At 44.2% G+C, this 27,487-nt stretch overlaps 1 protein-coding gene across 1 annotated transcript; it reads left to right on the top strand.

Moving 5' to 3' along the window:
- The first annotated feature begins 2,515 nt into the window (after positions 1 to 2,515).
- LOC149315419 (BPI fold-containing family B member 4-like) lies at positions 2,516 to 27,428 on the top strand. The gene is made up of 14 exons (XM_089518426.1): positions 2,516 to 3,009; positions 5,048 to 5,152; positions 7,161 to 7,304; positions 7,530 to 7,590; positions 9,694 to 9,754; positions 11,110 to 11,201; positions 11,641 to 11,853; positions 16,470 to 16,523; positions 18,530 to 18,700; positions 19,889 to 19,956; positions 21,863 to 21,905; positions 23,382 to 23,445; positions 25,002 to 25,078; positions 27,405 to 27,428. Exons 1-14 carry the CDS (start codon positions 2,522 to 2,524, stop codon positions 27,426 to 27,428), a joined length of 1,665 nt encoding a protein of 554 aa, XP_089374552.1. The 5' UTR covers positions 2,516 to 2,521.
- The last annotated feature ends 59 nt before the right edge of the window (positions 27,429 to 27,487 follow it).

The raw sequence follows: 27,487 nt of genomic DNA, 5'->3' as shown, positions 1-27,487 counted from the left end.
TGTTGGCACCCCACTGAGCAGTGCTGCAGATCGCCTTTGCTTGGTGTGAATAAGGTGGGCTTTGAGGGACGCTTGCAGTCATGGCAATGGTGCTACAAATATAAACGTGATTAGCAAAAAGATGTAGGGCCATATGTCTAGCTTATGATATCCTAACCTCTGAACATGGTGCCACCCTTATGTTTAGCACTGCATCTCACAATCCCACCACGTTACTTAAATTCTCCTGCTTTTACATGTCATTTCATGGCCTCCTGATGGACTCTGAAGGGCTAGAACAGTCCAGAGGCAGTCCTTTTAAAGGAGGCATTCACACTTACGTTTTTGTCCTGTGGATCTCTGTATCTCCGCTGTGAAGCAATACAGGATCAATATTCCCACTATGTTTAATGTGACCGAATCCCTGTGAGGCATTTAAATCCTGACTAGCATTCACACATGTGCTGCTTCACTTCAACATGGAGGCACCTCCATGACTAGGAATGACAATCCTGATTGATTTGGCAACGAAGATCCAGATTGCTCCAGACCTTTAAAAAAGATATACTTAAGGACCTGGTGTAGAATATACCGGGTTAAGTGGGTTTTTCCATACCCCTCCCCTGCAAATGGCGCCAGGTGCGTTTGGGGCCAGTGGGAACATCACAGCAATAACCAAGTTTTACACTGGGTTATTTCCATAGTATGAAGGGCCCAAAGAATCAGACACCATGTGAGCTGGGTTTAGTTTAGATTTAGCAGTGTTTTTGTAGTATCCTTTTAGTCATCTGCTCACCATGGCCTTACGAATATCTTTCCTTCTGCCTTGACTCCTCAATGATCATAGTTAAAACTGAACTTGTCACCTCATCATTGCCAGTCCGCAAAGAAATTCTTTCCAAGCTCTAGTTGGGGAGATAATCCTGAAGACTGAGATGGAGCAGAACGGGAGTTCTGAACTGCATCCCTGATCTCCATAATCCAATCCATTTAGGTAAATCTTGAAAAGTGATAGCCATTTACTTGTGTTGTTCATTAGATTAAGGAGACTATTGGATCTCAGCCTCCTCCCAAAGAAATTTACTAAGCCCCACCATCCTTTCTGCCAAATGCACAGAATGAGATACCAAGAGCATTTGGGAACCTGGAGTTCATTTGATACCTCTTGCTTAAGAGTCATTCCAGAGTTTACAAAATAATAAATATTTGCTGGAATATGACAAACCACACACTGAAGGACAATGCCACTGCCCCCAACAACACCGAGTCCATTATCTCAATGTCCCTGGCACCTGGTTTGGGTCCTCCTCCTGCTTGCCACGCGTATAAATGGCTGTTGCCGCCTCTTTGTTCCCAAAGCCAGAAAGAGGTGAGAGAGTCGGTGGTAATGGGGCAGCTCCAAATGCTCTTGTTGGTTTGGAGGAGGGAAGGCCAAATTTCTCCATTATCCATTAGCCTCAGGAAGAAACACTCAGGTAAAACAGAGGAAGTGCTTCAGAGATGGGTGAAGCCCACTCTTGGAGCAGTGAATCCACTCTGGGATTTAGTCTGACTTTTAAAGGGGTGCTGTCCAAGGTGCTGAACCTGCATTGGGGGATGAGGCTACTTAGGGGTCTTGCATAGCTTCTTGTACCTCCCAGAGTGGACATATACCATACCACTGATGTGAGAATCTCTACCTGCCATTAGGTAAGACTCTCCTCATTGCATTCTAGGTGATTGTTTTCCTTCCATCCATTACCAGTCATTTCTGCACTGCTATTGATGCTGCCCTCCCTCCTCTACACTCATCTTTCTACTGTCCAGGAGCAAGTTCATTGCTGGTAAGAACTGTGTCCTATCTCAACAGGTTTGGCCAGAAACAAGATGTTTGCAGTTTGGTGGGTTGTCTTCTTCTCCAGTTGGTTGTCGCCATCGCTTAGCCAGCAGTTGCTCCCCACAGATGCTGTCATCAGAGTCAATAAGGCTGTCTTGCACAATGGTAAGTTAAATGGGGCAGGATCAGGAAGGACAGTATCAGAGGATGGAGCACTCTCCTTCTTGAGAGGTCTTTGAACAGAGGTTGGATGGCCAACTCTCAAAAGTGCTTTAGCAGTGGATTTTTGCATGGCAGATGGTTGGATCCCTTCTACCTCTATTAATCTAGAGCTAGCATCCTGTTCAGTAGTTTGAAAGACTGTATCTCCCCAAATGAATCTGACAGAATACTAAGATCTTGAATGGAAGACATTATCTCGGCAGCTAGCACAGGCTTGCTTAATGAGGTCATGAGAGAGAGCCTTCTCAGCAGCTGCTCCCACCCTCTGGAACTCCCTTCGTAGCAACCTGGCCATGAAAACCCTGTGATAGGTTTGCCTCTGGTTTTTCATAAACCAAGAACAACCTGAATGCAGAGAATGACTGGAAAAAATAAACAAATAAAGACACAAACCATCTGTGACCTGAAAAGAATTCTATTAGCAATGCAGCAGTGGGTCCATCCTGTTCCCTTTCCTAATGAACTCATGTCCTCTGATTTGCTTTTGCAGCTGTCTCCAATTCAATGACTCAAAGCAACGCCCTCCAAGGAGCAATGAGAGACCTGCCGCCTGGAGGTGGAGGAAGTGGCGGTGGTGGTGATGGTGGTCTACTAGGAGGCCTTCTTGGTGGTGGAGGCGGTGGAGGCCTACTAGGAGGACTTACTGGGGGGTTGCTTGGTGGAGGTGGAGGTCTGCTTGGTGGGGTCACTGGTGGGTTGCTTGGAGGAGGAGGACCAGGTGGTGGTGGGGCGTATGTTCAGAGACAGGCTGTCTACGGTGCTCCAGGTGCTGGTGGTGGCAATGGTGGTGGTCCAGGTGCTGGTGGCCTGCTAGGACCAGGAGGTCTGCTGGGTGATGGAGGTCTGCTTGGCACTGCAGGGATACTTGGTGGTGGTGGTGGTCTTCTGGGTAATGGAGGTCTTCTGGGCAACGGAGGGCTCCTTGGTGGAGGAGGTCTCCTCGGCATCCTCGGGGAAGGAGGTCTACTCACCACGGTCCAGGGGCTTACGGGGTAAGTCTGGCTCTTGGTTGTTGTTGAAGCAATTATTCTGCAGGTTGTGTGAGGCATCTGAGCTTCATAGCAGAAATGTCAATAAAAAAGAGATTCCTGAGACTGTTACAGGTTGGCACCTTATTGGGTTTTATACACATGTGTAAATTCCTTTACGCATACAGTTGTACTTTTGGGGCATTCTGCAAAAGGGGTGCTCGGTTCATGGTGAAGACTGCTGGAGAGGGAATGTCAGGAAGAAGAAGTGAAGTTAGCTCTCAGCATATTCAGTATATAGTAGAGGTAGGCAAAGTGGCCCCTAAGGTTTTTGTGGGGGCCTCCCAGCTCCTTTCCCAGATCCCCAAAAGGACAAACTAAATCTCCCGGAAACCACCAGGAGCAGCAGTAGATAGGTTGCAGGATCCTTCTGCATATTAACAAATTTTGTTTTGCAAAGTGGAGGTTTATTTTTCAGCCTCTTATTCAGTCCATGAAGCCCTCAACAGGACCTGAGAGATGCCACAGTTGCCCACCCCTGGTCTGTAGGCAAGGCAACAATGCATCAGGTCATACCAGAGAGGGAGCCAGGGTGGTGTAGTAGTTTGAATGCTGGACTATGGCTCTGGAGACCAGGGTTTGATTCCCAGCTCCACCATGAAACCCAGTGGGTGACCTTGGGCACGTTACACTCCCTCAGCCTCAGGGGAAGACAATGGGAACCCTCCTCTGAACAAATCTTGCCAAGAAAACCCCAAGGTAGATTTGCCTTAAGGTTGCCATAAGTTGGAAACAACTTGAAGGCACAAAACAACATACAAGAGAAGGCCCTCATTACTCTTCTCTGACTCTCTGCCCCTGTGGCCACACAATTGCTTGTGCAAGCATACTTGCATATGCATCCCATTTTTTCATTGCCACTGTGCATGGAACAGGAAAAAAATTCTTTCATAGGTTCAGCACCAGGAAAGCTCGCATTCAACTTGGAACAGTTGAGGCAGGAGCAGTGATAGAGTCCAGAGGATCACCAAGGCCAGGGGTTAAAGCAGTTTGGCACCACTTTGACTGACATGACTCTATCCTACAGACTCTTGGGATTTGTACTTTGGTGAGGCATGAGAGCTCTCTGGCACACCAAGCTGAATATCTCACCAAAATACAAATGCCAGGATTCGGCTGGATACTGTCATGGCAGTCAAAGTGGTGCCAAATTGCTGTAATTCTGCAGTGTGGATACATGCTAGGTTCCTGATCATCCTGAGAGGACCCTGCCTGCGTACACTTGAATGTCCCTAAGCTCCTTTCAGATGTTTAAAAGAGCACCTTCAGGTCAGAATTTGGACCAGCTGCTCTCTGATGCACATTTGTTATGACCACTTTGAATGCTTGCAAAGCAAGGGTCCTGACCATAGCTAATCCTACGATTATGTGCTTTAGCCTATGTGTTTCAACAGTTTCATGTATTTAGTTCTAAATTGTACAGGGGACCCTTAGTATCCACAGTGGGTTGGTTCCAGGACCCCCCACTGATGCTGAAATCTGGGGATGCTCAAATCTCAATATATGTAATGGCATAGTTAAAATGATGTTGGTAAAATCAAAGATGGCTTTTTGGAATTTATATTTGTTTTAAATATTTTCAAGCTATAGATGTCTGAATCCATCAATAAAGAATCTGTGGATATGAAGGGCCAAGTGTATTTTAACCTATATTTACCTCCCCTGCTGAGCCTTGGGAAGGGGGATAATCATCATCATCATCATCATCATCATCATCATCATCATCATCATCATCATCATCCAGACTGCAGGAATAAAATAGTTTGACACCACTTTAACTCCCATGGCTTGAGACCTGGGGTTTGTAGCTTGTTGTGGCATCAGAGCGCTCTGAGAGAGAAGGTTAAACATCTCACAGAACTACAGATCCCAGGATTCCATAGGATTGAGCCATGGCAGCTAAAGTGGTGTCAAACTGCTTTATTTCTGCTGTGCAGATGCAGCCTAAACCATAAAAGATGGACTTCTCTGAATGAACTGTAATTATGCTTGTTTCTTGCAGGTTACGAATTGTGGAACTGACTCTTCCCAGAATAAACCTGAGGCTTGTACCTGGAATTGGGGTTCACTTGGATTTATATACCCGGGTAGCTCTCAATGGCAAGAGGTAGGGCAACTGGACACATGGACATGTTCTGGAATGAAAATGTCAAGGAGAGCAGCTGAGGTCTTCTCTGTGCTAGGCCTGCTCTCCTCTGACCCACTTCCAAGAAGAAGGCTATGGGAAACCTCCTCTGAATACATCTGGCCAAGAAAACCATAGGATAGGACTATCATACTGGAACCAGTGTAGTGTAGTGTTTGAGTTGGGGCAGGAGTCTAGAAGGCCAGGGTTGAAATTCCTTCTCAGCCAATTGGTGACCTTGGACATGTTACACTCTCTCAGCCATAGAGGAAGGTAGTGGCAAATTACTCCAGACTAAGGGGCTAAACACAAGGTCCTAACTCAGAATGGTCTCTGGTCTGGTGCAAGGGCAGAGGCAGCTGAGTGTTTACATGCACACATGCCATCATGCCATGGACTCATGTTGCCATGCACCCGTTACCTACCTTTACTTTCATCCATACTAAGAAGACCCCTGTCATCACACCTGTCAGCACCCTGTTTCTTCCTCAGACATGGCAATGGGGGTCTTCTCAGCAGGGTTCATGGCAGAGAATGATAGGGGTGCACAGAGCCATCCAGTCTGCAGGGTGTTGCTGAAGAGTTTCTGAGAAACTCAGCAGCAAACGGGTGGGGGGGGGGGGATTTCAACTTGTGTCAAGGCCGCTTTGTGCCAGGATTGGACTGGGGCCACCAAATCGGCTTCCAGTCTGCCCAGTCCCAGCCTGGGGATATTCCCCTGTGTTGTCTGGACAGGATGACCTGAGGCTGGAGGAGGGGGAACAGACATGGGCCTTTGGGCCCATATGGACAAGCCCCCAAGGAGATTTTCACGCAGAGTGTTTATACTACAATTATAGTTGTAAAACAGCTCCTTTGGCAATACTTACCACATGACGTCACCATAGCTGCTATGCCTGCGATTTGTGGTTAGGGTGTCCCTTTTCATTGATGGGAGAAACCTGTCAATTGCTCCCAATCATGCTACAGTCCCATGTGCAAAATGTCATTGTTGTGATCGTTGCAATATTAGCAGTCCCTTGGTGTTGGTGTCTCTTCTTCCTTTCCTCCGTCTCCTCTTCCTCCTGCTATTCCCAAGCAGCCTGATTTAACTTAATATTTTTAACCTATGTCTTTTCTTTTTTTTAATTTTTAGACTTAAATTGCATTAGCAAAGCTCTGGAATTGTGTTAAAAAGTAAAAATAAAAATAAAATACATCCTAAAGGCATGCTAGATAGGCATTGTGCAAGGTGGTGGATTTAGGGGAGTCTGGAAAAGAGCGCAATGGTAGCAGCAGCCCTGGCTGCAGCATTGAGAAGACATCTGATAATGGTTGCTCACAGATATAATTCCATTTTCTTTAACAAGTGTGATTGTGGCGCGAATGGAGCTTGTCCACATCCTTCCTGAATTCTGGCAAATTCTGTGAATTTGTAGTCCAAAAAAAAAAAAAAAAAAAAAGAATTGTCCAAACTGTGTCCTGGTAATAGGTTTGTTGGAAGCCCCTGGTTCCTCACTCAAAGATGGTGTTGACTAGGGTTGCATCCAGACTAGAGAAATAACTCAGTTTGGCACTGCTTTAACTGCCCTGGCTCAAGGCTATGACATTCTGGGAGTTGGAGTTTGTTGTGGGGCCTTCCTTCCTTAAGCTCTGCTCCGCTCTGGGCCCACAACATACTTCAAATCCCAGAATTCCATAGGCTTGAGCCAGAGCACTTAAAGCAGTGCCAAACTGGGTTATTTCTCTAGTCTGGATGCAAGCCTGGTGCAACATTTGTCTCATCTGACAGCAAGACCCCTTCTTTTATGCTTCTTCTTCTCTCCTTCCAGATGTTGCTATATTGTAACTCCCAGCATTCCTCACCAATGTTTGTTCTGGCCAGGGAGCTTATGGGAGTTGCAGTATGAGCCGATTTCAGGGAGGAAAACAGAGATCAGTTTAAAAGCACTGTGCATGTCTTTGCAGAGAGGATTAGCCTAATCCATTTTCCCTTCTCTTTCCAATGCAGTTTCCTGGGTTTGTTGGACATTGCGGTGGAGGTGAACATCACAACCACTGTCCGGTTGACCATGGATGGGACAGGTTACCCCAAGCTAGTGATTGACCACTGTGACACCCTTCTTGGAGGCATTAAAATCAGACTCCTCCGGGGGTAAGTACCATCTACTACAGACCATATACATATAAATCAATGGGAGAGATGCCTATGATTTCTTCTCCAAAGACAACATTGTGAGGGGTCTTTTCAACACTCAGGTCTTCTTAATGGCTCAGTTCCGTGAGACAATATCTTGGAAGATTGCAAATATGTATCGTATTTATTGCACAGATATCCTTTCAGTTTCTTCTCATTGGCTTCTTTCCTTCTTCTCTCTAGCCTGCTTCCAATTGTGGATAATTTATTAGCCCGTGTTCTTAACAGGCTTCTTCCTGACCTGGTAAGTAATACTGATAGTTACATTTTACTCTATATCAAAAGATCTCAGGGTAACATACAATAAACTCAGTTCAAAACAATACAAAATGAAAAGAGCAAAAAAAGAGAACTGGATGAAACAAAGACATAGCCGTGTGAGTATGGATCAATATGCAAAGGGATCATCTGGCACCTTTGAGACTGAGAAAACGAAAGAAGTTGGCAGCACGAGCTTTCGTAGACTTAAGTCCACTTCCTCAGATGCATCTATGACAAACCTATGAAAGCTTATTTATTTATTTATTGGATTTCTATCTCGCCTTTCTACCAAAGTGGGATTCAAGGCAGGTATGCTACCAACTTCTTTCTTTCTCTCAGTTAATCTGAAAGGTATAAAAATATTCCTTGTTGATATGTGCCTTCAAGTCCACTCCAACTTATGGTGACCCTCTGCTAAGGTTTTCTATGCCTGGTTGATTCTGAGGAGGCTTTCCCTGGCCTTCCTCTGAGGCTGAGAGAGGGTGACTTGCTCATGGGGTTTTCTCAGTAGAATCTACTCAGAAGAGGATTGCTGTGGCCTTCCTCCAAGGCTGAAAGAGTGTGACCTGCCCAAGGTCCCAGCTCCAAAAAGGACTTATATTGGTGTAACCAATGGTTATGATGGCATATATCACCAACTAGATTCCAGCCTAAAACAAGGATCAGAATCCTGTTGGTGACATAAGGAAATGCAAGTCCATCTTAATCCTGTATATGTATTTTTATGCTCAGTGTGATGGTGGGACTCATTTCTGCAGTCTGTGCTGATGCTCAAGCCCCTTACTTTCCCTCCTTGGCCATTTGGTGATGAGGGTTTACTAGGGTGCAGGGCAGGTAGGCGCTATCTGGTGTGCTTCACCACCTGGCCACAGGGCAACAATGTCATCTTATTGGACATCCCAGAAGTCCTCTGGATGTTGGGAAGGTTATGTCCTGTTTCCTTGTGGCCAGCTGATGAATCATAGAATCATAGAGTTGGAAGAGAGACCAGCTAGATGCTTCCTGTCTGCCTCCCAAATCCTCTTGAAACCAAATGGTCACAGAAAGCACTCCAGCAGGAGGAGACTATTACATCATAGAATCATAGAATCATAGATGGGATTCTATGGGATTCTGAAGATGAAGAGACCGCAAGGGCCATCCAGTCCAAACCCCTTCTGCCATGCAGGAACTCACATTCAAAGCATCCCCAACAGATGGCCATCTAGCCTCTGTTTAAAGACCTCCAAAGAAGGAGATTCCATTACACTTCGAGGAAGGAGTGTGTTCCACTGTCGAATAGCCCTTACGTCCAGGAAGTTCCTCCTAATGTTGAGGTGGAATCTCTTTTCCTGTAGTTTGCATCCATTTCTCTTTGTCCTATTCTCTGGGGCAGCAGAAAACAAGCTTGCTCCCACCTCAATGTGACATCCCTTCAAATACTTAAACAGGGCTGTCCTATCACCTCTTAACCCTCATTTCTCCAGGCTAGTGAAAGGGCAGAGGAAAAAGGGAGTCCTCTTAGGCTGCATCTGGACTGCAGAAAACATGCTTTCACTGCCATGGCTCAGTGCCATGGAATTTTGCAATCTGTAGTTTTGGGAGCTATTTAGCATTCTCCGCCAGAGAGTTCTGGTGTCACAACAAATGACAAATTTAAGGATTCCATAGGAGGTTAACGCTGTGTCAAACTGCATTATTTCTGCAGTGCAGATGCAGCCTTACTTATACCTGGTGGAACTCTGTACTCTCTTTCTGTCATCAAGGTTTTCAGGTTCTGATGTAATGGAGGACTCCCATTTAATACATGTTAGGAAAAAACATGGTTCCAGTGTCTGTGCGCTAGATCTCTTTGTCAGGTCATAACTGAACAAGAGTTTCTTTTTCACACAATCTCTGTTGAAATCTATGGAAGCTTACAAAGATGGACTTTACCCTTTGTGTCTCACTATCATCCCTGGTTTTGGCTTCAGAGGCCCTGTGTTTCTTATAAAATAATCTTGGAGAAGATGAAAAAGCATTGAGGGAAAAGGAATAATGGTTCACACAATTGCCATTGTTTTTTAATCTCCTGTCAAATACCTCATTACAATGTTGGGTTTTCCAGCTTTGTCCTGTCATTGATGTTGTCCTTGGTCTTGTCAACGATCAGCTGGGATTCGTGAACTGTAAGTTTTTGCTTCTGATTCTCTTTTTCTGTTCCTCTAAATCGCTTCGGTATTCCCTCCAATGACGAGCATTTGTCACTTAGTTCATCATCGACAAAGAAGAATAGCTTCTCTGAAACCATATGCAAACTGCTATTGCTTGGAAATGTTGCTTTTGAGGGACTGTAAATCCCAGAATATCACATCCGACATGGTACTAGGGGATTTGAAGGGGTGTCACATTGAGGATGGAGCAACCTTTTTTCCTGTTGCTCCAGAGAAGAAGGAAAGGACCCAGAACAATGGATGCAAGCCACAGGAAAAGAGATTCCTCCTCAACATTCGGAGGAACTTCCTGACAGTAAGGGCTGTTCGACAGTGGAATGCACTCCTTCCTCTGAGATTATAATGGAGTCTCCTTCCTTGGAGGTCTTTAAGCAGAGGCTGGATGGTCATCTATCAATGGGAATGCTTTGATTGAGAGTTCCTGCATGGCAGACTAGGGGTGGACTAGATAGCCCTTGATGTCTATTCTAACTATTACGTTTATCGCACACCATTTCCAGACCGATCTGGGCACAGGATGGGATCTGCATGGAACAGGTAAGAATGGATGCTACTGCGCAGGAGAATACAGCCAATGCCACTGAGAGTCCTTAAGCCGTACCACATCCATGCTATGGCAGCTGAATTTTAAGAACAATTTTGAACCGTTCTTCAAAATCGGCTGCCATAGCACAGATGTGAAATGGCTTGGGGACTTCCAGCAGCATCGGCCACGTTCTCCTGTGTGGTAACACCCATTCTTGCACGTTCCATGTGGATCCCATCCCGTGCCCAGAACGGTCTGGAAATGGCATGTGATAAACCTATATGATTCTATCATTCTATGACATATGAGCATGCAACCTGGAGTTATAAAGAATCATAGGATCACAGGGTTGGAAGGGACCACAAGGATAATCTAATCTAACCCTCTTCCATGCAGGAATACACAACCAAAGCACATCCAGCCTCTGTTTTTAAAACAAAAAACCCTCAAAAGAAACATAGGCCACCACCTCTCTGAAGGAGGAGTCTATTCCACTGTTGAACAGCTCTTATTCTCAGGAAGTTCTTCCTAATGTTTAGGTGGAATCTCTTTCTTGTAATTTGAATCCATTGGTTCATGTACTAGTCTCTAGAGCAGCAGAAAATAAGCTTGTTCCATCTTTCACATCATGGCATCCCTTCAGATATACAAATATGCATATGTGCAACACACAGGATATTGGCCTCAGTGTCTAATGCTATCTGGCCATGGGAACATGGAGTCAATAAAATAGAGTCAATAAGAGAAGCCCAAGACTTTCCTCTTGTCTTTCTCATTCCTACAGCACTGGTTCCTCTTGGTGTACTGGGAAGTATCCAGTACACTGTTTCCAGCCTTCCACTTGTCACAGGACAGTTCCTGGAGATCGATTTAAATGTAAGTCCAGCTTGGCTGAGATGGGTCTCGCCTGTGCAGTGCCTGCCCTCCTCTGACTCCCTTCTAACAGCATGCAGCCAGGAGCAAGGAAAGTGACCTATAGTTGCCCATGGAGCATTGGCACAAGCAGAGCTAGGAAGGGAGCAAAAACTAGCTCAGGTCCCTGTATTGGTGAAATAAATGCCTTCTCAAACATGACCAAGGGTCCTCAAACTCTTTCTTGCTTGGTTTCGGATGCAGGAGTTAGATACTATTCTAAAAGGCATTGAGCATGTAAATTGACAAATATAGGGATTTTTACAGACTTTTGAGAATGTCCTATGGATATTATCCCTCCTTGCTATATTTGAACAGGCAGTTTTTTGGCATTGTTTAAACAGCAACAGCAATAGCATTTACATTTGTTGAAACTTGTCATTCTTGTGCCCCTTGCTTCTAGACCATAGTTGGAGCAATAGCTGGCCCCCTTCTTGACTACCCACTGGGCAAGCCAGAAGCCGTTCCCTTGCCCGCAAGGGTGCCCATGCCTCCAATGCCACCAATGGCCGAGACCACCAACTCCCAGCTGGGACTCTCTGTGAATTTCCTGAGTGCTGTTGTTGCTGTCCTGCAGAAAGAAAGGGCTCTGGACATCGACATCTCAGATGGGATGGTGAGTGGAGAGACAGCATTTGGGTGGAAACCATGCCTTACGCGGATGCAGCTCGGAAAGCTGGGTATGTTGAGTCTGGGGAAGAGGAGGTTAAGGGGTGATATGATAGCCTTGTTTAAACATTGGAGGGGAATCAAGCCAAGATGGTGGAAAGCAATAACCTTCCTGATCCTTGCTCAGCTCTCTCCAAATGAATCCATTTGGAAAACTGCATGGTTTTTGATGGTTGTAGCTCCGAAAGGGGATGAATTGGGGTACCCAAGGTCTAGCTTCACTCTACACCTCCTCTTTTGATATCAAGATATGCTAATTCTGATCTTGGTTAATTTTTCCTGGCTATGTACTTGGCTTTCCCACAGGCTGAACTTATCAGACCTTCTTATATGGCCACAGATGTGCTTATATGGCTACTTTCCCACACCGAGGGAGCCCTTCCCAGCTATGTAATTAATTCTATGATTCTAAGTTGATCATAGAATCATAGAATCATAGAATCATAGAATCATAGAATCGTAGAGTTGGAAGAGACCACTAGGGCCATCCAGTCCAACCCCCTGCCATGCAGGAAATCCAAATCAAAGCATCCCTGACAGATGGCCATCCAGCCTCTGTTTAAAGACCTCCAAGGAAGGAGACTCTAACACCTTCCGAGGAAGTGCATTCCACTGCCGAACAGCCCTTACTGTCAGGAAGTTCCTCCTAATGTTCAGGTGGAATCTCTTTTCCTGTAGCTTGCATCCATTGTTCCGGGTCCTGTTCTCTGGAGCAGCAGAAAACAAGCTTGCTCCCTCCTCAATATGACATCCTTTCAAATATTTAAACAGGGCTATCATATCACCTCTTAACCTTCTTTTCTCCAGGCTAAACATCCCCAGCTCCCTAAGTCGTTCCTCATAGGGCATGGTCTCCAGACCCTTCACCATTTTTGTCGCCCTCCTTTGGACACGCTCCAGTTTCTCAATGTCCTTTTTGAATTGTGGCGCCCAGAACTGGACACAATATTCTAGGTGGGGCCTGACCAAAGCAGAATACAGTGGCACTATTACTTCTCTTGATCTAGACACTATACTTCTATTGATGCAGCCTAAAATAGCATTGGCCTTTTTAGCTGCCGCATCACACTGTTCACTCATGTTCAACTTGCGGTCTACTTGGACTCCTAGATCCCTTTCACACGTAGTTTCATTCAGCCAGGTGTCACCCATCCTATATCTGTGCATTTTATTTTTCCGCCCTAAGTGCAATACCTTACATTTCTCTGTGTTGAATTTCATTTTGTTAGCTTTGGCCCAGCTTTCTAGTCTATTCAGGTCATTTTGAATCTTGATCCTGTCCTCTGGGGTATTAGCTATTCCCCCTAATTTGGTGTCATCTGCAAATTTGATAAGTATGCTCCCAATTCTGTCATCCAGGTCATTGATAAAGATGTTGAATAGCACTGGGCCCAGGACAGAGCCCTGTGGGACCCCACTGGTCACTTCTCTCCAGGATGAAAAGGAGCCATTGTTGAGCACCCTTTGGGTTCGGCCGGTCAACCAATTACAGATCCATTTAACAGTTCCTTTGTCTAGCCCACATTTTACAAGCTTGTTTGCAAGAATGTCATGGGAAACCTTGTCAAAGGCCTTACTGAAATCAAGATATACTATATCCACAGCATTCCCTTCATCTACCAAGCTGGTAATTTTGTCAAAGAAAGAGATTAGATTTGTCTGGCATGACTTGTTTCTCTGAAACCCATGTTGACTTTTTGTGATTATGGCATTGCCTTCTAGATGTTCACAGACTCTCTGTTTAATGATCTGCTCCAGAATCTTTCCTAGAACTGATGTCAGACTAACTGGACGATAATTGTTGGGATCCTCTTTTTTCCCCTTTTTGAAGATGGGGACAACGTTTGCCCTCCTCCAGTCTGCTGGGATCTCTCCTGTTCTCCAGGAGTTTTCAAATATGATTGCCAATGGCTCCGATATTACTTTTGCCAGTTCTTTTAATACCCTTGGATGGAGTTCATCTGGTCCCGGAGACTTAAATTCATTTAGATTAACAAGGTGTTCCTCTACTATCTCTTTACTTATTCTGTGCTGAAATTCCCCTATTCTGTCCTCTGCTCCATTATCCTCAGGTTGAGCACCCTTTGCCTTTTCTGAGAAGACTGAGGCAAAGAAGGTGTTGAGTAATTCTGCCTTTTCTCTGTCTTCTCTTAGCATTTTGCCATCTTCTCCACGCAGTGACCCTACCGTTTCCTTCTTCTTCCTCTTGCTGCGGACATATCCAAAAAAGCCCTTTTTATTGTTCTTAACCTCTCTAGCAAGCCTGAGTTCATTCTGCGCTTTAGCTTTTCTGACTTTACCCCTACACATGCCTGCTATTTCTTTGAATTCCTTTTTCGTGATTTCCCCCTTTTTCCATTTCTTATACATCTTCCGTTTTAAACTCATCTCGGTTGGAAGCTCCTTAGTCATCCATCCTGGTTTCTTGAGACACCTCCCGTTTTTCTTTCTCACTGGAACTGTTTGAAATTGTGCCTTCAGTATCTCCCTTTTGAGAAAGTCCCATCCGTCCTGAACTCCTTTATCTTTTAGTATTTCTGACCATGGAATCGCCCTCAATACTTCTCTAAGTTTACTGAAATCCGCTCTCCTAAAGTCTAGGATGCCTGTCTGACTCTGCCTGGCTTCTCCTCTCCATTGTATAACAAACTCCAGGAGAACATGGTCGCTTCCACCTAAGGATCCCACCACTTGCACCCCATCAACCAAGTCATCCTTGTTGGTTAGGATCAGATCTAAAATAGCTGACCCCCTTGTTGCCTCTTCCACCTTTTGGACCATGAAATTGTCTTCCAGGCAAGTGAGGAATTTGCTAGACCTTGAGGATTTTGCTGAGTTTGACTTCCAGCAAATATCAGGATAGTTGAAGTCGCCCATCACTACTACATCTCTCTTTTCTGAATGTGTGGTCATCTGTTCTAGAAAGATATCATCCAATTCCTCAGTCTGACTTGGGGGTCTGTAGTAGACTCCCACCGTAACATCCTTGTTGTTTCCCTCCCCTTTGATTCTTATCCAGATGCTCTCCTCCTGGCTTCCATGATTGATGTCCTGGATCTCTTCACTGGTGTAAATATCTCTGACATATAGTGCTATTCCTCCTCCTTTCCTGTTTGGCCTATTTCTCTTAATAAGGTTATACTCCTCTATTTCCACATTCCAATCATGAGACTCATCCCACCAGGTTTCAGTGATGCCTATTATATCATATTTGCTTTGTTGTACTAGGAGTTCGAGTTCATCTTGCTTATTTCCCATGCTCTGTGCATTAGTGTAGAGACATCGCAGACCATGGTTCCCTTTTACTTGCTGCCTGTGCAAGTTTTTTTGCCTCCCACTGCTGGGTCCTTGCACTGTTTGCCTTGTTTCCTCTATGTCAGTTTGACTATTTTCGCCATCCCTTTCACCTTCCTTAATATTGTCTCCCTTCCCCTCGGAACTAAGTTTAAAGCTCTCCTGATCAAGTTCTTGAGACTGTTGGCAAAAACATTTCTTCCAACTGGTGTGAGATGCAACCCGTCTGTTGCAAGAAGTCCCTCCTCATGGAACCGCAGCCCATGATCGAAGAATCCAAATCCTTCTCGGCGGCACCATCTGCGAAGCCAGTTGTTCACATCTGCTATTTTCCTCTCCCTTCCTGGACCATGCCCTTCAACTGGCAGAAGAGACGAGATGACAACCTGTACATCCATTCCTTTCAGCTTCCTACCAAGCGCCTCGTAATCCCTTTTGATGTTCTGAATGCTGTGTCTTGCAGTATCATTAGTTCCCACGTGGACCAAAAGGAAGGGGGATGATACTAAAGGGATGTCTGGTGGCACATAGCTGGGAAGGGCTCCCTCGGTGTGGGAAAGTAGCCATGCCATATAAGCATATTTGTGGCCATATAAGAGGGTCTGACAGGTTCAGCATGTGGGAAAGCCAAGTACAAAGCCAGGAAAAAAATGATCAAGATCAGAATTAACGCAATCACTTCACTGATAAGAATGATGGTGGGCGATAGACCTGGTATTTATGAATGAATAGCAATCCAAGATTACCTCCCTCTGGGAGTGATCCTTCTTTGTCCAGGGACATTTGTGGTGATTGTCCAGTCATTTAAATACCTCTAGTTCCATTATCCCCCCCCCCCCCGGGAAATTCTAGGGAATTTCTAGAGAACTGGGGGTCCTGGGGGTGGGAACCCATCCAAACTGAGAGTGGCCAGAAAAATGGGCATTTAAAAACGTTACAGAGCAGAGGGAGGCTACCCAATGTGTGTAATTCACCTTTTGGGGTCAAGAAAAAGAGTAGTCTAAAGTATTTGGAGGGATGCAATGGCCACAGAAAAAGCCTTGGAGACCCCATGCAGCCCCAAGTGAAAGGCACGCTGCATATGCTCAGAAGTGAGCACACGCAGGTCCCAGGCTGAGTCCTAGAAGACTGGAACCAGGATTAATTAGGCAAAGCCTAGTTCAGATTAAGCCTTCCTTATTCAAGAAAGAAAGAAGCCTGGGTCAATTTGCGTCTCCATATGTATCTTCTGCACAAATTTCCTTTTTTCCCTTTGTTCGCATTCTGCAGTTCCCTGAACTTCCTCCTCTGACCACCTCAACTCTTGGGGCATTGATTCCTGCGGTAAGTCCACTCCATTTTGGCCTTGTCTGGTTTTTTTGCTTTGCAAAACTCTACTTATCACCCTGCTGTGTAAAAGCCTTGGCAAGGCTTTTACACATCCAGCTGGTCAAGATCTAAAGTGGGTTATGTTGTTAGTGGGCAAAGGCTTTACTAAATAAAGTGTTATGGTTAAGGTTTTTAAGGCAGAATCAATGCAGTGTGACACCTTTTTAATTACCATGGCTCAATGCTATGGCATTCTGGGATTGCAGTTTTGTGAAATATTTTGGCCTTTTTGTCAGAGAGCTCTGGTGCAACAGCAAATTATAAACCTCAGGATTTCATAGCACTGAGCCATGGCATTTAAAGTGGTGTCAAAGCACATTAGTTCTGCAGTGTAGGTGCAAATAGGCCTCTGGTAAACCAGGGTTGGAATCCCTGCTTAGCCATGTTTGTAAAGCGCCATGTACATGGCTGGCACTATATAGATAAATGATGATGATCACGATGATGTAAAGTCAAAGGCTTTCACAGCTGGCATCCATAGTTTTTTGGGGGGCTATGTAGCCATGTTCTGGAAGAGTTTATTCCTGATGTTTCACCAGCATCAGTGGCGGATATCTTCAGAGAATGCTGACCTAGAAGAGAGTGGGGTATATATACTGTTGCTTGAGAGGAAGTGATTTGCATGTTTCGCTGTGTATTGTTCTGTTGTTGAATGGCAAGGCCTCGGAGGGGGGGGGGTCTATTGAATTAATGATCCATTGTCTGCTGAGAAACCCCCTGATCCTGGGTGGTTTTCCTTTGCATTTGCTAGGTCTTAATTTTAGTGTTTTACAGGACTGGTAGCCAAACTTTACTAGCTTTAAAGGTTTCTTCTTTCCTGTTGAAGTTGTCCAGGTGTTTATGGATTTCAATGGCTTCCCTTTGCATTCTGACCTGATAGTTGTTCTGGACCATGCTTACAGCTATCAGGTCAGAATGCAAAGGGAAGTGACTGAAATCCACAAACACCTCAACAACCTCAACAGGGAAGAAGGAACCCTTAAAATAAGCAAAATTTGGCTCCCAGTCCTGAAAAACACCAAAATCAAGACCCAGCAAATGCAAGGGAAAACCACCCAGGGCCAGGGGCTCTCCCAGCAGACAATGGACCATTAATTCAATAGACACTCTGGAGTTAACCACACTAGGGAGATCCTGCTGGAAAACGGGGGTTAAACTAGATTCAAATTTTTTAAAAACTTGCAAATTCGGGTAGTTTATCATACTAGGGGACTGCCAAAGTGAAATAGCACAAAGTTAGTCCGAATGCAAAGCAGAGAAGAACGGCAGCCAGGTTGTTCTGAAAGTTAAAAGCTGCCATTTTTCTCTGCTTTGCATCCGGATTAACTGTTATTTCACTTTAACAGTGAAATAGTCTGATAAACTTTGGGCATTTACTGAGCTTGTTTGTTTGTTTGTTTATTTAAATCTAGTTTAGCTCCCGTTTCCAGCGGGATCTCCCTAGTGTGATAAATTCCCCTGAAGTCTTAACGTTCAGCAACAGAACGATACAAAGATTAACATGTAAATCGCTTCCTCTCAACCAAGGGCCACACAGTGTGTGTGTGTGTGTGTGTGTGTGCGCATGTTCATATACCCCCACTCTCCTCCATGCCAGCATTCTCTGAAAATGCCAGCCACAAAAGCTGGCAAAACATAAGGAATAAACTCTTCCAGAACACAGCCACACAGCTTGAAAAACCCACAAACACTGGTGGTGGTGATGATGATGATGATGGAAATCCACTGGATGACCTTGGACAAGTCGTATTCTCTCTCTCAGATGAAGAGGATGGCAATGGCAATCCTAAATCGTGCCAAGTAAAATCCTAGGAGAGGGCTCACTGTACATCAGACTTCCCTTGAAGTCACGTAACAACAACAATGTGAGGATGCCAGTGTTGTGAGTCAGATTCAGACAAAGAAGTCTCCCCTGAAGGTCAGCTCTGCAGTGATCACATTGTTTCTGTGGCCATCCACAGGTTTTCCCAATGTTCCCAGAGCCACGTCCTCTGCTTCTGAAGGTGACGGTCCCTGAGGTTCCATCTGTGAAGCTGCAGAAACACAAGGGCCTGATCCACCTTAAAGCAACTGCAGATGTCCTGGCCTCCAAGCCGAACAACGAATACCAATCTCTCTGCGTCCTAAACATTGTGAGTATGGAAAGACTATGGAGATTATCACACACAGACGGGATAGGAATGGGATCCTGTACATGACAGTGATCGCTCAAAAGCCTTTCATAACATAGCACTGATCCTGTCATTATCCTGCCATTGAAATGGCATTGCTTTAACGTGAACTCCTATTAGTGCAAAATGTTGGGAATGGCACTTCAATGATGGGACAATGACAGGATCAGCGTGATGTCATATGAAAGTCTTTCGCGCAATCACTGTCACTCGTACTTTCTGGGTGGGATAATGTCCGGATAAGCGTGACATCATCTGAAAGTCCTTCCTGCGATCGCATGGGAAGAACAGGTCAGGTACGGGACAATGATAATCTCCACAGAATCCCTTGTTTCTGTGTGTCCTTTTTGTTTTGTTTTATTTTATTACTTTTCCATTACTTTATTATTGCCTTTACATGATATGGTTGTAAAAAACAGCAATGTATAGCCAAAGAAGCAAATACAGTAGTAGGTTGCATGAACAGAAGCAACATTAGCAACTGAAGATATGTGGACAATGATATCATAATATTAGCAGAAGACATTCAGGAACTGGAACAGTGAATAAGGAAGGTCAAAGATGAAAGTGCGAAGGCAGGTCTGATGCTGAACATGCTGAACATAAGTGAATTTTGTGTTTAGATTTGGGTCTCATCTCCACTTTATCCAAGTATTTTGGATAAGGGAGACTCAACCTGTTTTAGTTGTACAATGAAAGCCTTGCATTGAATGGCAATGTTATACAACTAGCCCAATATGTTAAATGTGCACAACTAAATGTGCATGTTCATATAAACTAAATGTGCATGTCAATGCTACTGTGTGTAATACAGTAACAATATACACAGATATAAAACAGCAAAGAGCATAACAACAGCACAGCAACCATTTTCATGAGAGGATTGATCAGATCCCCGACATTCTCCAATGCCCAGGAGGCATTTTCACACACAATATACAATGCACAGCCATGTGAAATGTGCCTTGTGCTCAGTGGCACCCCATGCACAATTCTGCTTCAGCAACCTTGAGCAAAGTCTGGCTGTTCCACACCAGACAAAAATGCCCAACTGCTTCCAGAGTCTTTACAGAAGCTTGGTGGGGAAGGAAGGATTGCTTGCTAAAAACCCAGTTTACAGATGCACCAATTCCCACTTTCTCACTCTAGGAGAGTTCTTTGTTGGCAAAGTTTTCTGTTGAAGACAACAAGCTGAAAATCAGCGTCAGTCTTGAGAAGTAAGTATGACGTGTCTTAATTTGAAAGTCTTGACTTAAATGATCTACGAGGTGAAGAAGAAACATTTGTTTATAACATATTTCATGCTCTGACTTTTTTTTTTTGCAAGAGAAACTCTCTAGTTTAATATTCAGTATTCGCTTCTGACTTGCGGCACCTCTAAATTGAACCTATTATGGTGCTTTCTTGGAAAGATTGGCTCAGAAGGGGTTTGCCATTGCATTCCTCTGAGGCTGAGAGAGTGGTACTTGTAAAGGTCAGTCACTCAGTGGGTTTCCACGGCTGAGCAAGGATTCAAACCCTGTTCTCCAAAGGCATAGTCCAACACACAAACCACTAAACCAAGCTGGCTCTATTTAATAATTATACCAGTAAATAGATTAACAATCTTTGTATGCATGCACATAAACTGTACCTGTGTTGAATGGCATTTTCAGGTTATAGTTTTAAATTTGGAGTTGGGAGTCATTGTGGTCCCCAACAGGTCTATGGGTTTGGGAACTGACTCCAAGAGGTTCCTATTTTACTCTTTCTCACACTTCCTACAATCCTCTGGAGTCTATAGAGATGCTTAGCAGGAAGGAAGAAGTGTGTTTGGATTGTACATTTGTCCCTCCATTTTCGCTAGGGTTAGGGGCACAAGACCCCCGTGAATATGGAAAAACCACAAATAATAAGAACTCCATGTTTTTACCTGAGAGGATGGACACCTCTCTAGGAATCTCTAGGTCTTTCAGTGCAACTCTGTGGCCAACGTCCAACAGACACTGACCATAGAGTTGCACTGGAGGCTTAGTAAAGTATTCTCTCTAGGAATTTCTAGCTCTTTCAGTGCAACTTTTAGTTAAAGTTGACCATAGATATTCCTAGAGAAAACATATTAATCAAATCCATGAATAATCAAATTCACAAATATCAAATCCACAAATATGGAGGGATTGAGTATATTTGCTCTCCAGAAGAAAGGAAGGTGATATGGGGGTATGGCTTTGCCACCTGATAGAGGCATTTTTGAATTTTTATTTATTTAATTTATTTATTGGATAGGATTTTTGAATCCTTGTCAACATCATGGCCGAAGGTTAACAGCTGTCCACTGGCACAGAATGGCTTAATTTGTATTTAGCAGGCCTTGCTAAACACTTTAGCTTGGTAGGTCAAGGATGGGAGGAGGCCAGTGGGAAACGGAGCATGCCCACACACTTGGATTTTCTTTGCTTGCTTCTGGCCCATCTAGACCTCAGCAGACCATCTTCCAGTGATCTTGCCCTTGTGTGTTTTTCTGAGGGTCTAAGAGAAATCCAGGACTTAACCCAGGAAGATCCAGGAAGATCAAGGACAGGGAAGTCCTTGAAATGGTTTGTTGCTGGAGCATTCCTGGATCTTCATGGATCAAGTCCTGGATAAGTGCAGCACCAGCTGAAAATCTTGGGCACGGTTGCATGACTTTGCCGAGGGTTTGCCTTTTTCTTCCTTAATTTTCCTCCATCTGATAATTTCCCAGCTCAAAACATGTGGGCAAGGGCTTTTCTTATGTTCAAGAAGCCCCTCAAAATCTTCACCTTTCCATGCATGGAAATATGAGAGGCAACTGAAGACACGGATAACAGTCTTTTCTCCTCTATGATTTTTAGCACCTTTGCCTGATAAGAAGCCAGTGGAGCTTTGAAAACTTGCATCATATATTTTGTGCATTTTGGTTGGCCCCATAAAAATATCCCTGTTTTGTGGATTTTGGATGTTATTGCATGGCAGAATGGAGTTGGATTGGATGGCCCTAGAGGCCTCTTCCAACTCTATGATCCTCTATGCTCCATGGCCAACCAGGCAACCCAGGATATCTTTCCATATTTGCAGGTTCTCCGGTTTCTCTGATTATTCTTGTTTCTTTGTTTGTTTCTACAGGACTCATCTCTCTGTGGCTTCTTCAAAGCTTGGGAAATTTGATGTAAGAATAGAACATGATTTAAGATCTTGGGGGTAAATGGTTGATGTAGTCATTCCATGCCACATCTCTGTCTCTGTTGCTGTGGGTACATCTACACTGAAGAAATAATGAAGTTTTAACAACATTTTGACTGTCATGGCTCCAGTCTACAGAACTCTGGAATTTGAAGTTTGGTGAGGCACCAACACCCTTTGGCAGAGAAGGCTGAAGCCTTTGTAAAACTACAAATCCCATGTTTTCACCTGAGAGAACACCTCTCTAGGGATCTCTAGGCCCTCCAGTGCAACATCTGCCAGACACTGACCACTGAATTGTGCTGGAGTTGGATTGTGCTACAAATGCATTGTCTTACATGTTCCTTGATTCGTGTTTGAACACTGCATTTGGTAGTCCCTATGTAGACTTGCACATAGCTGCACCGTATGCGGTCAACTCCTGCAGCTGCGATAAGGTCCCTCCTGTCCTTCCCTGAGCACAGCATTTGCTGGATGTTTCTTAGTCACAAATCATCCTCACATATCCTCCCACTCTGGCACCAAAGCATTCACCAACAGACCAACACACAGATTAACATGTAAATCACTTCCTCTCAACCCAGGGTCACACAGTATATATATATATATATATAGATAGATAGATAGATAGATAGATATAGATATAGATATAGATATAGATATAGATATAGATATATAGATATAGATATAGATATAAAATCTCCCACTCGCTCCCATGCCACCATTCCCTGATGTTGCCAGCCATAGATGCAGGCAAAATGTCAGGAATAAACTGTTCCAGAACATGGCCACATAGCTCCAATAACCCACAAAAATATGGATGCTGGCCATGAGAGCCTTCAACTTCACGTCCAGAGAAGTGTTTACTCTAGGGACCTCTAGGTTCTCTAGCACAGCTCTATGGTCATGTTCTGGCAGACTTGTGCTGTAGGACTTAGAGATTCCTAGAGAGAACATATTAATCAAAACGGCAAATAATCACATCTGCAAAAGTGAAAGCCACAAATGTGGTGGGCCAACTGTAGTTTCATGGGTCATAACTTGAATAAATTTATTAAAAATAACCCCAGTTAATGCAGACCTCTTACCACATTTGTACACAGACACTGTGCCAGGTTTGCTTTTTGCATGTTTTGGTTTGCCTTAGGTCCTGTTTGAAGCATTCGACACTATCTTGCAAAAATGGTGAAAGATTTAAGAGAAGTCTTAAATTTCCTGGCTCTAAGGCCAAGGAAGACAAAGCTTATTGAAGGAGAAGTTTGCACAAAGCAATAATTCTTAGAGTTTGCATCAAGTGCAGCCATTTGGAGTCAAAGGGGAACTGCCAAGGACAGCGGTTTCGAACCGTCAACTTTAGAGTGAAGATGTAGTTAAGTCCAGTGTAAGGCCATGATAGGAGCCTGGTTTATCTTTCAACCTTGGCTGAGAAAAGGACATTAAACTGCTTTTCTTGCTCCCGCAGGTCTCACTGATGGAAGGATTGGTGGGCAAGATATTTGATGTTGCATTCCTTCCAGCAATGAACAGTAAGAGATGTCCAAAACTACTATTTAGCACTCTGACCTTTCCATGTTTTCATACCCCAGATGATACCCCAGATGCAGAATTCAGAACAGCAGTTGTTTAGTTTCAATCTGTATGGCAGATGCTTTATAGCAGCTTCCCCCACCCAACAACTCTCCAGATACGTTGGACTACAGCTCCCATCACCTACAAGCAATAGGGTCATTGACCACATTGGCTGGAGAGAATCGGAGTCGTAGGAGTTTATCACACGGGAGGCATCTCATGCAGAAACAACCCCAAAAAACCTAAGAAGACATGCAAAATCACGGTTGATTTTCAGAAACATTGGTGTTAACGTAACATTAAACCAGCTAGAATGTTGACAAAATGGAATTCTTTTTACTTTTGGGATTTTCCGGAAGTAAAAAAGAATAGCGTTTTGTCTACTTTCTAGCAGGGTTAATGTTGCATTAATGCACCTTAACAGTGACATTGTCTGAAAATCAATTGCGCTTTTGCATGTCTTTTCTACTTTCTGTTCAGGTTATTGTTGGGTTAAACTGGATGTCATCTGATAATAAATCCACTTTTGCGGGGGTTTTCACTTTAAATCCCGTTTTTTTCATGGGATCCCTCCTGTGTGATAAACACTGTAGTCTGACACAATTGGAAAATATGTTAACAGAGGTTGGATGGCCATCTCTCAGGCATGCTTTAACTGTACATGCCTGCATTGCAGGGTGTTGGTCTAAATGGCCCTTGGGGTCCCCTCAAGCTCTTATGACTCTATGACCCTGTAATGATACTACTGAGGAAGACAAAAAGATAGAAGGACATGGAATCCTAGAGTTGAAAGAGACCCCGAAGGGCCATCCAATCCATCCCCCTCCTGCCATGCAAGAAGACACCATCAAAGACCTCCCGACAGATGGTCATCCAGCCTCTGCTTGAAAAAACCCAAGGAAGAGGACTTTGCCTTTCTATGAGGCAGTGTCCTCCACTTTTGAACAGCTCTAACCATCAGGAAGTTCTTCCTAATGGAATCCATTTTCCTGTATTTTGAACCCAGTGCTCCATGTCCCGGACTCTGGAGCTGTAGAGAACAAGCTTGCTCTAACCCCAATATGACATCCCTTCAAACATTTAATCATGGCTATCATGTTTAACCTCCTCTTCTCCATGCTAAATAATAATAATAATAATAATAATAATAATAATAATAATAATAATTTTATTACTTTCCCGCTTCTCTTCAAGGCTCAAAGTGTACCCAGATCCCTAAACTGCTCCTCAGAGAGCTTCATGGTTTCCAGACTTTTTGCCATTTTGGTCGCCCTCCTGTCCATAACTGGCCCTCTTCCAGACCAGTAATCTATACCGGCATCTCCCTCCATCCTCACCTGCCCTGTTGTCACCTCTGAAAAATGTGAATGTTGCTGGGAACTCAGATTGGTTTTTCCTTCAGCAAAATGCAGTGGCAGAGAACAGAACAAGAGGTGAAGGGATAGGAAGGGGAACTCTCCACTTTTCCCAGGGGACTGGAGAGACCATATTCTTCTTTTCTTCCCAATTTCAGGCATCTTAGGCGTAGGCATCCCTCTGCCCAAGCTGCTGGACGCTGACTTCAATAATGCTGACATCGACGTTATTGAAGTAAGTATGTAGCGACCAATATACAAGGTGGGTTTTATTCCTTTGGCCTTAATGTTGCTGCTGCTTCAGACGTTTATCACTCAAATTGATGGCTGTGATTCTAGCTCAAGATCAGTGATTCCCAAACTGCAGAGGTTTTGGACTTCAGCTCCCTGAATTCCAGGATGGGGCTTCTGGAAGTTGAAGTCCAAAACACCTGGAGAACTAAAGTTTGGAAATTCCTGATCTAGATTCTAGATTCTGTGATTCTAGACGATTGGTCCCCAAAATAGGAATTCCACTCCTCCAAATGAAATTATCCTTCAGGGGACTGGAGATTCCAGCCAAGAAATCAGAAATGGGAAGAAAGAACTGGAAAAGATCCTGAAGAGTAAAGATATACCACTGAGAACCAAAGTCAGAATTGTCCAGGCCATAGTATTCCCCATCATCAGATACGGATGTGAGAACTGGACAGCGAAGAAAGGGAATAAGAACATCAACTCATTTGAAATGTGGTGCTGGAGAAGAGTCCTGAGGATAGAATGGACAACCCAAAGACAAACAAATGGGTCACATCAAATGGAACAGATCCAGCCAGAACTCTCCCTGGAAGCCAAGATGACAAAACTGAGGCTGTTGTACTTTGGCCACATCATGAGAAGCCATGAATCATCGGAAAAGACAGTAATGCTAGGAAAGGCGGAGGGCATAGAAAGAGAGGAAGACCTCATGCTAGACGGATGGACTCTATTAAGGAGGTTAAGGGTATGAATCTACTGGACCTAAGCAGAGCAGTGGAGGATAGTGGGTCTTCCATGCTGTGGAATTCTGGGGTTTGTAGCCATAGAGGTCCCCTGGATGATCTTGGGCAAGTCACACTCTCTCAGCTTAAGAGGAAGGCAATGTTGGCAAATCTCCTCTGAATAATAAACCTTGCCAAGGAAACCCTAGGATACATTTGCAGGAAGTCAGAATTGACTTGAAGGCACTAGGGATGGAAAGAATATTTGAATGCTGTAAGGGGGGAAATGAGAAAGAGGCTATTTGAATATCTGAAGAAAATTAATAAGAAGAATTTTCCTCGAATGCATTTAGCAGTCTCTGGATGTTACACAATGAGTAGGTGGGAGACCCAAGAAAGGACCCCAGAAGGCCATAGTTTCCTGACCCTTGGCTCCCTCCCATCCCCTCCATGATGTTATGTGTGGAAAGGCCAGGGGATCTCCCCTCTTCTGCTGCCAGAGACTTTCTGCCCACATGAGATCTCTTTGAGAATGGCACAGTTTTCAAAGACAGCTAGCAGCGGGGAGAAAATTGATTAAATTGTTTGTTCTCCCTTGCCGGAATGAATAATTTAACACAGCACATCCCTGGGAGGCACATCGTAACAAATTGTGTTTGCAGTATTCATTTATTAAGACAGCAGAACACTGCTCCTCAGGCAGTTCATTTCACCACTGAGTTAGAAACGCATGGGGAGGTAGTCAAATCTTTTAGTCCGAGTCGCAAGGCAAGGCTCAAGCCTCAACTTTCACGTCTCAAGTCAAGTCTCATGTCCGGACCTTGCAAGATACTTTCACATCGAGTCTCAAGTCAAGTCTCCAGTCTCTACCATCAAGTCTCAAATCTCTACCTTCAAGTCTCAAGTTGAGTCTCAAGTCCTTGAAAGATACTTTCTGGAATTTGCAATTTAACAAAAGATATTTAGAGTTCTCAGTCAGAGAGCTCTAGTGGTTCAAAAAACTACAAACCCCTGGAATCTGTAGGAGGGAATAATCATGGCTTCTCAATGCTATGACTCCATGCTATGGAATCCTGGGATTTGTAGTTTCTTGTTACAATTGTGGTACTTTCATTCCTGTTTAACTGGGATTTTCAGTTGGGGGGGTATTTAGAATTTCCAGCTAGAGAGCTCTATTGGTTCAGCAGACTACAAAGCCCAGGAATCAGCAGGAATCAAGGCTCCATGCCCCATGCTATGGAATCCTGGGAATGTATAGTTTGTTGTGGCACCAGAGTTCTCTTACAGAGAAGGCTATCACAAAACTATAAATCCCAGAATTTCATCATAGCACTGAGCTCTAGCAGTTAAAGCAGAGCATTATTTTTGCAGTGCAGTTGCAGCCTTGGAAAGTTCTAGGTTTGCAATGTCTCACTCTCTGCATTGCCAGAACTTTGGGACCTGGAGGATAAGTTGATTTGGAGGAGCAGAATTCTTATTTTGTTGTGACCTAAACCCCTCATTTCTCATCCCCACCATTGTTAAAACTCCGGAGGACTTCAAAAAACTCAATTGGATCAAAGCTTTTTAATGAAACCTTCTTGGTTCTTTCATTTTTGTAAGGATTTGCTTGTCTTGTCTGCATGAGCTAAAAAGGAGAGGTGCAAAGTGAAGCATGAAGACCGAGTAAAACATCACCTGCCAAA

The sequence above is a fragment of the Sceloporus occidentalis genome, unplaced genomic scaffold (genome assembly GCF_023333645.1).
Source record: "Sceloporus occidentalis isolate IW3139 unplaced genomic scaffold, rSceOcc1.0.p SCAF_3, whole genome shotgun sequence".
Lineage (NCBI taxonomy): Eukaryota > Metazoa > Chordata > Lepidosauria > Squamata > Phrynosomatidae > Sceloporus > Sceloporus occidentalis.
Note: the sequence above shows the minus strand (reverse complement) of the source record. Positions and strands in the feature narration are given on the sequence as shown.